At 42.5% G+C, this 15,910-nt stretch overlaps 1 protein-coding gene across 5 annotated transcripts in view; it reads right to left on the minus strand.

Annotated features, from left to right (window-relative positions):
* The window catches only part of map7d2b (MAP7 domain containing 2b), a 31,814-nt gene that overhangs the window by 14,696 nt on the left and 1,208 nt on the right, over positions 1-15,910 (minus strand). For 4 of the 5 annotated variants that reach the window (XM_013915774.1, XM_013915776.1, XM_013915775.1 and 1 more), the window contains 5 exons: positions 15,415-15,501; positions 14,510-14,563; positions 14,133-14,293; positions 4,594-4,735; positions 1,625-1,714 (listed from right to left, as the gene is read on the minus strand). In XM_013915774.1, coding sequence (XP_013771228.1) covers positions 1,625-1,714; positions 4,594-4,735; positions 14,133-14,293; positions 14,510-14,563; positions 15,415-15,501 — 534 coding nt within the window. The remainder of the gene's footprint in view (positions 1-1,624; positions 1,715-4,593; positions 4,736-14,132; positions 14,294-14,509; positions 14,564-15,414; positions 15,502-15,910) is intronic. The other variant, XM_013915777.1, reaches the window with a different exon arrangement.

Genomic DNA, 15,910 nt, shown 5'->3' on the forward strand with positions numbered 1-15,910 from the left:
TGTGTGTGTGTGTGTGTGTGTGTGTGTGTGTGTGTGTGTGTGTGTGTGTGTGTGTGTAGTAACAGGGTGTTTCATAGACAAAATTCCCTGCTGAGAAAAATACGTATGCATCGCTAAACAAGGCCTTGGGCCAGGAAGACAGGAAGTGGAGCAGCCCTTTGTTGTGGGGGTGGGAGAGCATGTGTGTTGCATACGCACTTATGTGTGGTGGGGCTTTCAAACCAGATGCTCATTAGACAGTAAGAGGAGATATGACGGCACTGTTGATGAAGATGGGTGGAGAACACCGGCAGCTGACACAAATAACACACACTGAGTGGGTCGGAGGTCACGCATTTGATTGGTTTTAACTCTTTCCGATCAGCGCTGCCACCACTGTGTGAAGGTCAAAGCTCCTGTAAACGTTAAAAAACATTTAGAGCTCTACAGAGATTTTTGTTTTTTGAGTAAAGATTTCACACATTAAGTTTTTGGGAACATTTTTAGCTTTAAAATGTCTGTAAAAACCTTTGAAAAGTTAAAGCACAATGTTGTCCTTTGATGAGCAGATTCAGCAGTGGAGGCTGTTGTATGGCCAGATAATAAGTGATAATGTAGTTACCTGTACATGTAGTAAATATAACCATACATACACCTAAACTCTATGCATGTTGAGCTTTAATAAAAAGCTTCTTTCGTTATCACCTTTTTTAAATTGAATATATTGACTTGTTTCTTTCAGCCTTTCTTTATGCTTCTGCATAGATCCTCCTTTTCTGTGCCACATGTGGCACTGAAATATGACTCCCTTTGGAGTGACTCTCTATGGAGTCAGTCCCAACAGACTCCCATGTTAACATTTACAACTTTTACTCAGAAAATAAATGTGTTTACAGCCTGCTTAAAAAACGCTGCCGCTGGATAGTTTCCTACTTCATAACAGCAACAGATATTTTTACAATTTACTTATTAGAATTGTTTTAAGGACAAAGTTAGGCTTGTGCTGCTTTGACTGAAAGTTGGATGGCGAGGAAGGCGAATGCAGCTGCAGCTGTCTGCCAGGCTTCACCTCAGTTAACTGGAGTAACTCATGTGGACCAATAATATTGATTACTGTGCAGTTAATTGTACTAACACATTGTCTGTGCTCCAGTTTTGGTGAATGAAAGTCTAATAACTCATTATTAGCTATCTGTGTCTGTATGAATGCAGGCTGGTAACAAAGCCAGCTATTGTTAGCTGATAGCTTAGTACTCCACCCTCTCATATAAGCACGGCCACTCTAGCTAAAAAAAACAAAAAACACATGATGGCTGACAAAACTCACGTCCACTGAGGTGTGCCAACATACTGCACATGCTGCTACATTTACTGCAGAGGAAACCTGTGCAAACTTTTTTGCTGCAACTTTGTTTACAAATATTCAGATTTATATTCCAATTTATCGCTGGTGGAGCGCGTTTTATTAGGTCCTCTAAGAACAGTCGTGACAAAAATCAGTGCAAACATTTTTAAAAGGATTGAAATATAATACACACGACTATCACACACTTCAGGATGACGCTACAGCTACGAACATGCAAACAGAGGATCGACTGCAGGTGGCGGTGGGTGGGTGTGGCACACATAGTCATGTGGTCTGTACCGTTACGGGACTGGCTGGCACTGGAAGCAGCAGGAAGCTCATTGGGCTGAGCGGAGCCAATGGCATGGCAGGGTGGGGTCTTAGGGTTACCTGGGCAGCAGGTGAAGCAGAGCGGAGAAAGCAAAGCATTACATACTCACACACACACACACACACACACACACCTGTTTCAGGGACACATGACAGGCATACAAACAGAAAACAACAACCAAGCTCGGTGCGCACACACGCTGGGTTAAAGTGAAAGAGGCATCAAAATCTGTTCAAAAACATTGTAAAGGCAAACGAGCCAACAAGAGGGAGAGTGAAACACAAAGCTGTGACGCGAATACGTGCAAAAGAAGTGTCACTGCCCTCTCAGGGAAGATCTAAGATCCTGTTCTCATCATGTGGAGGTTCAAGCAACATCTGCTGTAAGAGAACTGTTTAAACTACCATGTTCAGCATGTAGGCAGATCTACAGGTTCTGAACAATGACACTGGACATTTTTGTAGTTTTGATTCTTTACACCACCACAGAGGATTTGAAATCAAACAGTGAACATGTGTTATTAGAGTATTGGATTCACACAGTCTCCCATTTTCAGTAACTTAACTGACTGACAACCAGCTGGCCGGCTGAGGCCTGGTTCCTCATTATTTTATGACAAATTCAGCAGATAAAAGAAGTGGAGTGTGCCGGTAGCTGTTCACTGAAACTGTCACTGTGACATCCAAAGACACGTCAGTGCAAGTGAAGGAGTGTCATTAGGCTGACAGGCCAAAATAAACTCTCTCCGATCAGGCACAACATTATGACTTGTATAATATTGTGTCCAGCTGTTTGCTACAGAAACAGCAAACAGATACAATGTGTTGTGTACTCTGACACCTTTCTACCAGGAATGACCTTTTTTGCAATTTCAGCTATAACAGCTGATCTGTTGGATCGGAGCAGAGCCGGCCTTTGTTCTTCATGTGACCCTGTCGCTGGTTCATCACTGTTGCGCTGTTTGCAGTGTTAGCAGTGCTACGATGAACAGATAATCTTCATTATGGCACTAACAGGTGTCATGATGAAGAAACAATCAGAGTGATTCCCTTCATATGACAGTGGTCATGACTATTAAGACTGATCGGTCTATAAAAGACAAAAAAACCTTTCGTAGTGGCCAAATCAATAATCTGGTTCATTCTCAAAAACAAGGAAGACACTGGTGAGCTCAGGGACATCAAAAGGCCTGAAAGACCACAGAAGACAACTAAAGTGGACGATTACAGAGTTCATTACTTGCTTAAGAAAACATCTAACAACAACATCTAACCAAGTCAAGAACATTCTAAGAGAACATAGGTTACATTATGTAAAAGAGAGTTTATAAAAAGATGCAAACCATTTGAAAACAAGAAGAAAACATCTAAAAGAGTTCTGAAAGAAAGTCTTTGAAACCAAGATTAACCAGGACCAGGACGACTGGAAGAGGCAAGCAGCTCATGATCTGAAGCATAACACATCACCTGTCAAACATGGTGCAGGCAATGTTTTGACATGTGTATGTGTGGCTGCCAGTGGAAGTGGGTCACTAGTATTTATTGATGATGTGACTGCTGATAGAAGCAGCGGGACGAGTTGTGAAGCGTACAGGGTTAGACTCTCCTCAGATTCAGGCAAATGCTGCAAAACTGATCAGAGCTCCACAAGGCCCCGTGGGATTAAAGATGAACGCCTGCATTTCAATCACATGTTGGCTGTGTGATTTAAACTCCACTGTGGTGGTGTACAGACGCAACATTAAAAAGGAAAGTGCCATTGTCCAAAAACGCATACACAGATATACTGCTGGGTCCCTTTGAATGCTCCTGTATTAACATCACCCGGTGCCAGTTCGGATCAATAACCGTAATCTCAGTGCTTATTTTTAAATTATTCCCCCAAGTCTTGGCAACAAGAGGAGAAATAATCCTTTGAAAATGGACACACATAAAAGAAATCCTAATATTTTTTTCACAGGGTTGTGTATCTGCTGTGATCCCGGTTGGGTAAAAATCTGCAGCAGCTGCTATCACGGCCTGAACACCTTGTTCGAATAAAGTAGCAGCTCATTTTGGAGCTCAGGACCAGAGGAAAATACGCAGCACACAAACACACACACAAAAACACACACATTGCGTCTTTGGGTGAGTGTCTGTCCTTTAATCGAGCTGTAAGATGAGCTGGTGCCGTTTCTGCTGCAGTGAGCGTTCTGCCGGGCCCCACAGATCCCAGAGCAGCGCCTCTTCCCCAGTCAGCCGGGCCGGAGCCAGAGGAGCTGCCTGGTGGACCCGATCCCGGCTCAGCTGGTGGGTACTGTGAATAATTGATGGCGTTATGAATGCACCACAGCATAGAGCCAGGCTCGGGCCGACAAGAAGACAGAAAACATCTCAGACAAGAGTGACGGTGAAGAAAAGAGATAAAATACGAGTGATGGAAGTTGGCTCAGTGAACAGCCCTGTGTCGCACTTTGTTTATGTGTGTGGCCTTGTTGCGTTCAAGGTCTTCTGAGAATTAGTCCTGCATCCCAGCTCGGAAATAAAACACACAAACATAAAAATAAACCGGCACCTGTAGCATGTTTAAACAGCAGTTTACAGGCACAGCTTGACCCCGTCTGATCAGGCTGAAGCTTTATGAACTCACTCTGAGTCTCTCTAAAGCCTGAAGGGGTCTGGAGACAAAGCGTTCCTGCATTGCAGCCTCCCCACCCTTTTCCTCCACTGCCCCGCTGTGTTTTCTCCTTCTCTATATCCTCACTTCACCTGCTCTTTGTCCTCTGCTTTTACGTCTCCACCCTTTATTCCCACAGCTACCCCCCCGTCTCCTCCTGACCTCCAGACCTCCTCCTCCTGAAACATCTCTCCACTTCTCCATCACTACCAACCCCCCCCCCGAGTTCTAGAAATCAAACCCACCCTCCAATGACATCATCATCATTTCTGTTGGTACTCACCCTCCACTCCATCAGGCGGTCCTCCCCACGTCCACCGTTTAGGCCTGTTATCCAGGTGCTCCCGGGCTTCTCCTCCTCCACCTCCTCCTCCTCGTCTTTCAGGGCCCCCGGCTCTTCGGCGTACCATGGCCTCCAGCCTCTCCTGCTCGTTACGTTCAGAAACAGGGAAGAAGAGAGATTCTCTTACCGAGCCATCGCTACGGCGACGGATGCCGGGCGATGCACTCGGAGATGGCTGCGCCATGGTTACCGCATGCAGCAGCAGCGGCAGCGGCCTCGCCCCTCTTCGCGCTCGTCTGTTTGCTGTCTGCTGGTGGTCACCAGCCCTCGCTCGCCCGTCTGCCACTCAGTGATACAGCAGCTCTGTTCGCTCTCTCTCCTCCGTCTGCCGCTCCCTCTCTCCCTCTCCCCCACCTCGCAGTTCAATTCACTCCTCCCTCTCTCTCTTCCTCTCTCCCTCTCTCTCTCTATGTCGATCACCCACTCCCTCTCTAATGACTGAGTCTGTTTCTGAAGCACTTTAGTCAGACGGGAGGAGGCAAAATGCAGCCCGTCACCACCCCCCACCACATACATACACATGCATGAACACACACGTTTACACAGGGGACCATGCCTGCACACACACACAGATGGTGGGTGGATCGGAGATTGATACTGGTTGCATTTCTTTTATCCTTTTGCCTTCCTCTACCTTTGCCTCTGGACTGCATGCATGCTGCAGTGTGACAATAACCATTCCTAGAAAATAAAAACACACACTCGGCACTGGGGAGTGACTGGCAGACACAGATTAGTAAACCATGACTGGGTACAATTATTAATCTTACATCATGCTCACAGTTTGAGGAAAACAATAAAAATCTTTCATGGATTTGGGCCTGTATGAACTCACAGAGACATTTCTGTTGAATATTAAAGAAATGTTATGGCGAGACAGCTGTTATTCCTAATGATTTACATTCTTAATGTCTACATGCTGGAGTCACGGTGAGGTCCTTGTTCTATTATCTGTGGGAAGGATTTTGCTCCAGATCACAGAGTGAGAGCCCATTCAGCACAAGTTTAACTTATCACACATTGACACATCAAAATAAAATACTATAAATTGCTACATGCAACCTAATTCTGTTTTGCAACCTTATCCTTGAGCAAGAGCTACTGGGAAAACAGACAAAGACCCTGGATGCAAACCTCCTGCCCTCTGCTGTCAGCCACTGTGCTGCTGTTACTATAGAGGACCTCGCTCCTTTGTTCCAGAGCATCATTATTACTTAGTGAATGTCTGATTGCCCTATTGTGCTTACAGCTGTAGATGCACTGTATGCACATGCAGAGTATTTCACATGCAAAATACATACAAATACGAATGTGAAAATATTTCTCCCTAAAACACCACCTTGTGGCCTCAAGTGACGCCTCAAAAATCCAACCATTCAGGTGGACGTTCAGCCAAGAAAAGACTTCATAAAATTTGGATTCTTGCATTATAAAAACGCACCAACAGCAGATTTTTTAAATAAACCACACAGTTAAAATAAAAACACCCCGTCAGCATCTGCAACGCCCAGATCTGAGATGCACGGGACAAATCCAAACTACTCTGCGCTGCATGCAAACGTGACATGTTGACATTTCCAAAGTTCACCTCACTCGACAACAGCTCGAGGCTGGTTCTTATTTTATCGGCACTTCTCGCTCTTTGTTAGCCGGCATCCCAGCCACAAAAAAAGACAAAGTTTGTTGGCTCTGTCGTTTGAAAAAGAGATATATTGACAATTATTTTGAGATGTTCAATATAAGAGCGTTGAAGGTCAGTTCAGAGGTCGAGCAAAGTGCAGCGTTTATTTAAGCTGACAGGTTCACTAGAAAAGTCAAAGAGCACAAGACAGAGCTGGGCAAAGGGCTTTATGTGCAGACAAGCAGGTGCAGTTAATACGCACAGGTAAAGGTAATCAGGGCGAACGGACAATAATGAAGGAGGAAGTAATACCAATGGAAGACATCCAAGAAAGCCAACCTTCAAAGTAAAACAGGAAATAAACAAAAGACCGCTAACACTAGAGACACAAAACTACGGCCACAAAAAGAAATAACAAAATAGTTGACTGACCCAAAAACTCAATATAAAACTAAACAAAAACCAGAACAACTAAAGCTCTGCATTACAAACAGCCCTACAAACCTCAATAACACAACACCAGCAAATAAGTCAGAAAAGCATAGATCCCACGTCGAAGCACACGTGAGACCTCAGAAAGGCAGAATTCAAATATATATAAAACACATTTATATAAATCTAAATGTTTTAAGGGGCAAAATAAGGAGTCAATTACCTGAAAAGTAAAATCCAGGGAATAAATTCATGGAACCAAAATTAAAGTCCTCACTGGTGTATTAGAAACACTTAATTAGGGTTCATTTTTAGATTCATGACTTTGTCGGGTTTCCTAATGTCATTAAGTGACGGACACTTATTTCCATTTTGACATTCATATTTGATGAATATAAACATGTAGGATGCCAAATAAAGGCGCCAGGCACCTTAAAGAAATCAGACACATTTGTGAATCTAAAATGAGCTGTTATTATATTCAGATATATTAAAGCAGTAAATTGAAGCCTTTTAAGATTAAAGAATATTTCAGGTTCAGGTATATTTGTAAAGGCCCCTTTGTTTTATTTTGATATTTGCTGTTTTTCATATTTAAACTGTTTATTTGTTAAAAATAAATAAATGTTAAATGTTTGCAAATTTGTTGGGTTGTCCGATTGTCCTTCTTTAGAAAACAGACTTTTATTTGAAACTATTTATATTTATGTAAAAATGTAAGACCAGAAGAGAAGCATTTTCCATTTAGTGATGTTCTCATTGCCTTACGAGGTAAATATTATCATCCCTGCATTTATTTTTATGTGTATTTTTTATTTGTTTATTCATATTATACCTGTTTGTACACTGAGCTGTTTCTGTGTTTGTTGCAGAGGGTAAAAAGTGAGCCGTCTGCTTTTTATGTGGCTCAGCTTTCTGGTCATACTGGATTTCCAATCATCGACCATTAAGGTGGCCCATGCAGAGTAACTGCCCAGCACAGAGCTGAAACACTGCTTCAGTGTACTGTCTGTATATGGAATGGGTGGAAATGCCCCACCTCAGCACTATGGGGGTGGGGTGAAGGTGTATGCACAGTCACGCACATAACTGCAGGAGGAGGGAGAGGCTGCGGGGGAGGGGGAGTCAGGATTTAAAGGGAGACAGCAGAATGTGATGAAGGTGAGGGAGGGAGTGAAGATATGGGAAGAGAGTGGGGCAGGAAGATCAAAGATAGAGAGGAGGGCTGGGATGGATGAGCAGCCTGCAGGTCCCCTCATAACTGACTCCTGATGAGTACTTTTACTAGAGTGCAATTTGCTTTATTTATCAGCGGCAGAGCTGAGTGAGATGATTTACAAGGCAAACGTGGCAGAGTTAGTCATAATGGACTCGTTTACCTCTGCAGTGCTGAATGTGAAGTGAGCCTGTCTGATGAGATGAAAGGATTCAACACAAACCGTTCATGAGACAAATAAAACAAAGAGTCGAGTGCTGCAGGTGAGCTGTCAACAAGACACGGGCAGTAATTAATAACACTACTCAAAGTAATAGTATTTAGACAAAAATGAACCAGGTTCAGTTTTTATCTCCAAAATAACCTCAGACGAATATTAAATCCATTCTGCATATTTTATTCTTGGGCTTTATTAGAGTAGCTTTGCATGATTCTCAGTTCAAAATAATCTGGTTTTATGTTATACTCATATACCCTCAGTTTATCCTCTGTCTGAAACGATCCACTTTAGCTGCTCCCACTATGAAAACGCTACGTCCACATGAACAGAATCAGCTTTTTGGGATTGTTGGCTGCCTCTCATAAACAGAAGGTTTGACCATATTAGGGGTACCAGCTCTCTATCGCCTCACAGCAACACTTGTACAAACACTGACCTCCTTATTTCAAACCCTGGTCATGATGGTTATGTTTAAGTGTAACAAAACCCTCCTCTGCTTTGGTTTCTGGGAGGTGCTGCTTCACACCACACAGAGTGAAGCAGGTCCCGGCGACATACTCAAACGGGGAGGCATGATCAAATGAGGTCAGCCGTGACAACACACCCACTGTAGCATCCCTCCCCACCACACACATCTAACATGGTGGAAAACTCCCGAGCAGCGTGCACATGACATCACATGAGAAACCTCAATGTACACACACACATTAAATTTGATTTGTACAAGGCCAATTAATAAATCTGAGGCGTTATAGAGAGTTAACTGCAGAGACAAACACTAAACTAATAAGTCTGCAAAAAAAAGGATTTAAAATCCTTTTTAAAGGATTCTATTATCTCTAGTTTTAAAACCACTAAACTCCAATGCAGAGCTGGAATAACTGAAATTCATCAACAGACGATAAAAAAACAACTATTCCGATGACTAGTCATTAAAACGTTATTGCTTCTAAAAGGTGAGAGACTTTAAAACTTCTTTTTGGGATAGGAAACATTTTAAACTCCAGGTGATTCTGACTGGTATCTTCTCCTCGTTTTATTCCTGGTTTATAGATTCACCTAAAAAGCACAAGAGCCCTGGTTCGATCCTGGGAGGAGACAAATCCCTGTGGAGTTTGTGTCAGGAAGGGCGTGAAACCTCAGCCAAATCGAGCATACGAGGCTACCCGCAGTTGTGACTCCTTGTGAATAAAGGAGCCATTGAAAGCAGTTTTTATTTTTGTTTCATAGACAAAACTATTTATTGACTGGTTCAGAAAGGCCCGCAGTAGCCTCTAACACGAGCCTCGTGCAACCAAAGCTCAGTAGCACACTGCACCACAGAACATGGAGGAACTTATCTGCTTTACATAATGCTTTACAAGTGATTAGTTAGCTAATGAATTTATGGAGCTGCAAAGGATTACTGTTATATTTTTATAATGGATTCATTGTTTTTCATCTATCAGTGCTAAACGATGATCAAAAACCTTTTTAAATGTGGTTTATGGGTCCTGGTGAGGTCTCTACTTCCTGGTACAATCAATATAAATTTAAAAAATGCATCCCGCACTGTGACTACAAGCTATTTCGTTTTAAGTACTTTGCTTTGTTTTAGTTTGGCTCCTGCATTAACTCTCTCGTCACATGAAGCACTTCGATCCTGCAGCTTTGCTCTCCGGTTCAAAGGTGAAATATGTGCTTGTCACAGCATCGACTGTCTGTTCCAGTAAACGACACACGATACGCTGGAGGTGATGTCATCGTCCCGTGAGCCCAGCTGATCATTATATCATTAAGTTATGCATATGAGGTGGAAGACACGAGGTGGAGGAGGAGGTGGAGGCTGTTAGCAGTCAAAGAGAGCCTCCACATCAATAGAGATAATAATCCCCCTCCTCCTCCTCTTCTTCTCTCTCCTCTCTGTGCACCACCTGTTAACCCCTTGTGTGCTGGTTAGCTTTCCAACGACCACCAGAAATGTATGCTCTCGATACGAAACAGCCGATCATTAATTCAGCAGTGTAATAACATGAGTCAGTGATTTTAGGCAGAGTGATGCCCACTCATGACTCACGCAGAGTGTTTCACTGCTTCTGAAGAAGAAGAAGTAAAAACAGAAAGAGCTCGTCTCAGCAGCTCAGCAGGATCCCACACCACAGCTACATCATCATATCTGCTGCACATACGTCTGTGAGTCTGAGTCATTTCACAGGATTATGATCTAAAGAAATGGAAAGGAGACAATTACTGCCTTTGTCTGCAGTGTAGTAGGAATGGTCATATAAGAGATCGCAGAAATGCTGAATGGCTTATTTTTAATATATACTTTTCCCTTGTTGTTACCAGCGTCTGCTAAGCTGTAATGTGCTACTACTGCTAGAAGGTGGCAGTAATGTGCCTCTGAGCCGTTTGCCAGCTTTTATTAAGCAGCACAAAGAAAAATTGCTTCGACTGAGAACTTCTAACAAAGAAGAGCTCTCCTCTTCCACACAGAGGCCAGGATGAGTGGGGCTCTGTGGAGCTGTAGAAACAACGCAAACTTTGCAGCGTAAACATTTTTCTTTTGGAAAATTTAATCCGGTTTTTAATAACAGTTGCTCAATAAATAGTTCCAATTTTTGATTTTAATGAAACAACACTCTGTAAGTGCTCCACATGTCACTGCTTGATTTCAGGCTAAAAGTCAGCCTCACTGTAAGAGAGCTGTCTTTTTCAGCGTGATGCAGTATATGTGACACATTTAGCTCCATTCACTGTATTTATTCTTACAAACACCCCCAGCTGAAGTGCAGACAATTTCTGTACAGTGGGATTAACAGGAACTGGAATTCCTCCCTTGTAGCGACACTGGTCCCACTACCTACCAGGTCTCAGGCCAGTAAAGTGTGTGGCCTGATGAGATCAGATGCTTCTGTACAAACAAGACAAACATGCAAAGCCAAAGTTGACTACAGCCCTCAAAAAGTCTTGTGTGGAACATCTTTTAAAAAGTGAGCGAGAATGACGTCCAGTGTGTTTAGAGAGGTTTGAGTCGGTGGTGGAAAGACACAATCTAACAAGCCCAGTTAATTGATGAAAATCTAACTATAATTTTATTTGAAATATTCATTCTTGTATTATAGGAGTGTGTTTTTCCCCACATGTGCTAAAAATGTGGTAGAAGAAGCTGTGGGACAGGGAAGCGCCCACAGCCAACTGAGGATACAAAAACAGGGCCAGTATTGTGACAATATGATGTAGTGTGATAATTACAGAGGACATGAACTAGAAAGAAATGAACTAAACAATCTTCAGTCCATTACTGATCTCTACTTCAGGTGAATCAGCTTGAAACATGAGTTGATGTTGGCATAAGTTTAATTTAATGAAGACGCCTCTGAGGGCTCAGCGTACGAGGTCAGAAGACGGCCTCCAGAGAAAGATGTAAAAAATCAGCTGTGCTGCAGACTGGAGATGCACAAGAAGATAATCATGAAACGCAGAGTGGCCGGACTAAAATCACAGAAGAGAGCTCTTCATACAAGAAGTAAGAATTTAAAATTTGACTTTCAGGTGAAGCAGTGGCGGCAAAATATTGGAACTTCAATCACAGTTCAGCTGAACCTGAATATTAATGCATCGCTCATCTACACATAACACCACAGATGACTGCTTTCTGTTATATCTTATTATATCTCATGTCCTGGTTTGTTTTTGGTTGCTGATTTTTTCTGCCAATAACGTGAGGAGAGGATTTCAATATCCCAAACCTGGAGATGGTGCCCTGCTCAGGAAAACAATAATGTCCAGTAAAGTCTGCAGACAAGCAGCCAGCTAAACTTTTCATGTTTCAGCTGAATGCACACAATTGGTCTGCTGGCAGAAAGTCTTTAGAGCTTCTGCATTAATTACTCAGGACTTTCCTAAGCTCTGGTTCAGCCTGACAACACAGCTGGAAACACACTGACTCGATTATGGATCGACACAGTTAATAATTCAGTGTTGGAGAGCAGCGAGCTCACAGACAGAAAAGGGAAAAGAGTGATCAGTGGTGGGAAACAGAGAAAGCCTGTCTTTCCAGGCTTTCTCTGATCCTGTGATCAGGTTTCTGAAGAGGGGAGATGAAGGAGGAGACAGTCTGGGGGGAGCACAGCTCAGATTTTATTTCACTGAGAAGCATAAAGTCTGTGTGACCTGGGCTGGATGATAATCCAGTTTTATTGTGCTGACCTTCTTGATGATTGATTACATTATTGTCTCGATGCTGTCTAAATTAATGATTTCATACTAATGACCTTTTAAAAACTTACAAAAGAGTATTTTTGTAGCTTAAAGCTGCCAATATCAGATACACGCTGTGTGGCTAAGGTACAGCTAACTGGCTAACTACCCTCATGATAATAGGTATTACTGTAGAAATTAAATGTTAGTTATATATGTTTGTTTGTTCTAGAAGATTTATCGATGGATAAAATTATCTGACACTACAAAGAATTTAGCATCATATTGAAGTAATTAGGCAAGCTAGCCAGCTAGCATTCCTACTGAGGTATGAGGGCTTTTCTTGCTAGTTCATGCTTCGCAAGTTCATTTGAGAGTCTGAACCTCCAAGGTGGGAGGACACAGTTAGTATTTCCCCTCAAATACATTTTTAACCCTTAATTTCATTTACTGGCCTGTGCATATGATATGCATAATAACAGATTTCTTTACAAAACAGATTATTAAAATATATATATTTTAAGCATAAATAAAACACTGAAATAAACCAAAGATCACCCCAGAGAGAAGACCTAAGTGAATCATACCCTGCATTTAATGTCTACCGAGTAAGGAAAAGGATGTGCCTGGAGTCAGGCAGTCGGAGATCATGTTACCTGCCGAGAGCACCCGGCTCCCACAGATCATTTTTAAAACTGCTGCTAGCTGGCGAGGCAAGAGGCTGGTTGTTAAAGTAGGGGGGTGGACATCTCCAAAAACGCCAGACCTTTTGTACAAATAGGCAATATCTTGATAAATCACATATTTGAGGTTAACCACAACTACATTCTCGACTAAAAACATCTTAAAGGTTTATTTTGTGTCACAGAAACATTAATATATTCAAAATGTAAGAGTTTGGCCCTACTTTTGATTTCCGTTCCAAATGCATGCAGGTGAAGCATCCTTGATGGGTGGAGCAGGAACACAGTGGACTTTTAACTGGAGCTGTACTTGTATGTTTCACAAGTATGCATGTTGAGAAACAGCCATGAAATGCTAGCAAGCACGTTACAGCAGTTTTTAGCTAACCTGGTTGTTAGTTGGCAACCAGGTACCAGACCAGCCCCAAGGGGTTTGAATGAATTAGCTGTGCGTATCCCCTTTAGCTCACTAGTACTGTTTGCAGTTTAGCTGTGTTAGCAGTTTTTTTTAAAGACTGCACAAAGTCAGATTTTTTTCCCAACCACACTATTCGCCCATGAATTGACTCGCCTCTTATGTTAACTGTATTTTTCCTTGACAGTCTGCAATGCAAACAAATGACCTGAAACCCAAAGCAGCAGAGAGCTAGCGAAGCTCATCTTTCTTTCCCAATAACCCTGTCATTAGTTAAACCCTATCTGAAGCCACATATGCTTCAGAGCCTTGGTGGGTCTCTACTCTTCTCATGTTATCTGAAAGCACAGTTATGGTCCGTTCCATTTGAAGTTCAAAGACAGAATTTTTTGAATTCCTAGTCAGAGCAGGTCACCAGCCCCCACCTAACAATGAAGACAGTGGTAGAAAGCTTTATTTGTAAGTGGCTTAAAAAGCCAAATGGGGAGAACAGACCAGACCCTGTGCAGGAACGTGCAGAAGCTTTGATTTTAAGCACAAAAACCAAGCCTCACGCTGTTTAGCTAGTGAATTCTACCTTTCTAAAGAGCAAAGCAAATCCAGTTTTTTCGACTTTACCACTGGAATTCGCTTATCTTGGGATGACATCGTTCTAACATCGGGCTTCCCAGTTAAATGGAACGACGCATTAGTGTGTTGTGACCTCTGACCTTTTCCGCCTCTTGCTGTTTTCGTCTCTTCTCCACGGCCGCCACCTTGCGCTGCTGCTCCTTCCTCCTCTGCTCCTCCATCTTCCTCCCTCTCTCCTCTGCGCAGCGTTCCAGTTGCTGTTGAACGCGACGCTCTTTATCCTGCAGCTCCTCCGACAGCTCTGCGCACACACCGGGGTATTCGTTATTTACTTATTTAGAAACTCAACTTCTACTGTTTCCTCCATAACATTTTAAGGGAAATAATGCACTTCTTGATCCACTATACAGCACACTGCGTATCACAGGAAAGCCTCCAACAATCTGTGTGCGTTTGCCAGTGACAGATGAAGCAGACAGACCACACTCAGCTACACCAGCTGGACAATCGCTCATACCTCGAATTTTCTCTCCGTCGTTGCTTTGCTCTTTTGCTAAATGCAGCTGGGAGCCTGTAAAAGGAAAAATTAAGTGATTAGTTTGGCCGCCTGCAGGTTCTACATATGTTTGATATCTTTCATGTTTTATCATGTTGCTTTAGCTCCACCCCTACATGTAATCACATTCACTTTGTTTGGAATTTTAACCACACAAAAACACAATCTGAAAAACAGTTAAGACAAACACGGGAATGACTCAAAAATAATACTAACGTTAGTTTGCATCTATCTATGTTTCAGTGTCTAACCGGACGCTGACTCTGGATGGCATTTACTTAGACTTCCAATAAGATTATGAAGAATCATCAGTCATTTTTTGACCAGGATATGTCCTTCAACAAACACATATTAAATAAATAAGTGTACAGAAGCTTGTTGTCAAAATTTCAGGTTGCTATCTTAAAAATTTCACTCAGTAACTCTTATCTTCAGGTTATTTTCCCAAGTTGAGTTATCTTCTCAGAAGTTTTTGTTAGTAAGCAGAAATCCTGAAATAATAACCCAAAATTTTGACTTCTGAGGGGCAAAAGAACCTTTTTGTTTTATTCCAAGGGCAGAAACAAGCTTCCACGAATATGACTGTGTCATTAACTTTTGTTTAATCTCTCTTGCAGGTTTTTGTTTTGCAAAGTCATTCACTTCCTGTGCTTGATTTTTATCAAAACAGAGTTCTTCCTTCCTGCAGTCACCAAGTGCTGCTCATAGGGGATGCTGTGATTGTGCAGTTTGTTTTCAGCTCACTAAATAAAGCCCCTGGAGATGACTGTTGTTTTGAAGTGGCGCTCTATAAATAGAACTGTCACCTTCTTCTTTATTAAAATACTGGGAGTATGTAAAAGGCTATGATGAGATTACACATTTACCTGGAGGGCTCCTGTGATTGGATGGTGATCGAGAAGGAGATGCGTGCCTGTTGGCGAGCAGTGTTGGCGCAGGAGGAGGGACCAGCGCTGTGTTTCGGGATAGAAGAGTCAGACATGATTCACACTTGGCCGAGAAGCAAAATAAAGCTAAAAATGTAAAGCCAGAGCGGCAAACGTGACCACTCTGTCAATATGGAAGAGCAGGGATTAAGAAAGCTATCAGTCACAGGGCGTCCAGATGCAATACATTTTCTGTCAGTCACTGCTTCGCCTCTGGGGGTCAGATGTCAGAGCAAGACCCCTGAGTGTAACCTCCGGCCTTCTTCCTGCTCCTTTTTCCCCTCTTAATCTGTCAAACTGACAGCCTGAAAGCAGCCTAAGGGCAACTATCCACCGCGCTCTGTGCATTCAATGGTTTTTTTTAAAAACAAACAGTGGTCTTAACATACAGGCATTAGATATGCAAATACATGCAAACATGAGCCAAAAGTCCCCT

The sequence above is a fragment of the Pundamilia nyererei genome, unplaced genomic scaffold, assembly GCF_000239375.1.
Source record: "Pundamilia nyererei isolate P.nyererei 1_Seehausen unplaced genomic scaffold, PunNye1.0 scaffold00361, whole genome shotgun sequence".
In the NCBI taxonomy this organism is placed as follows: domain Eukaryota; kingdom Metazoa; phylum Chordata; class Actinopteri; order Cichliformes; family Cichlidae; genus Pundamilia; species Pundamilia nyererei.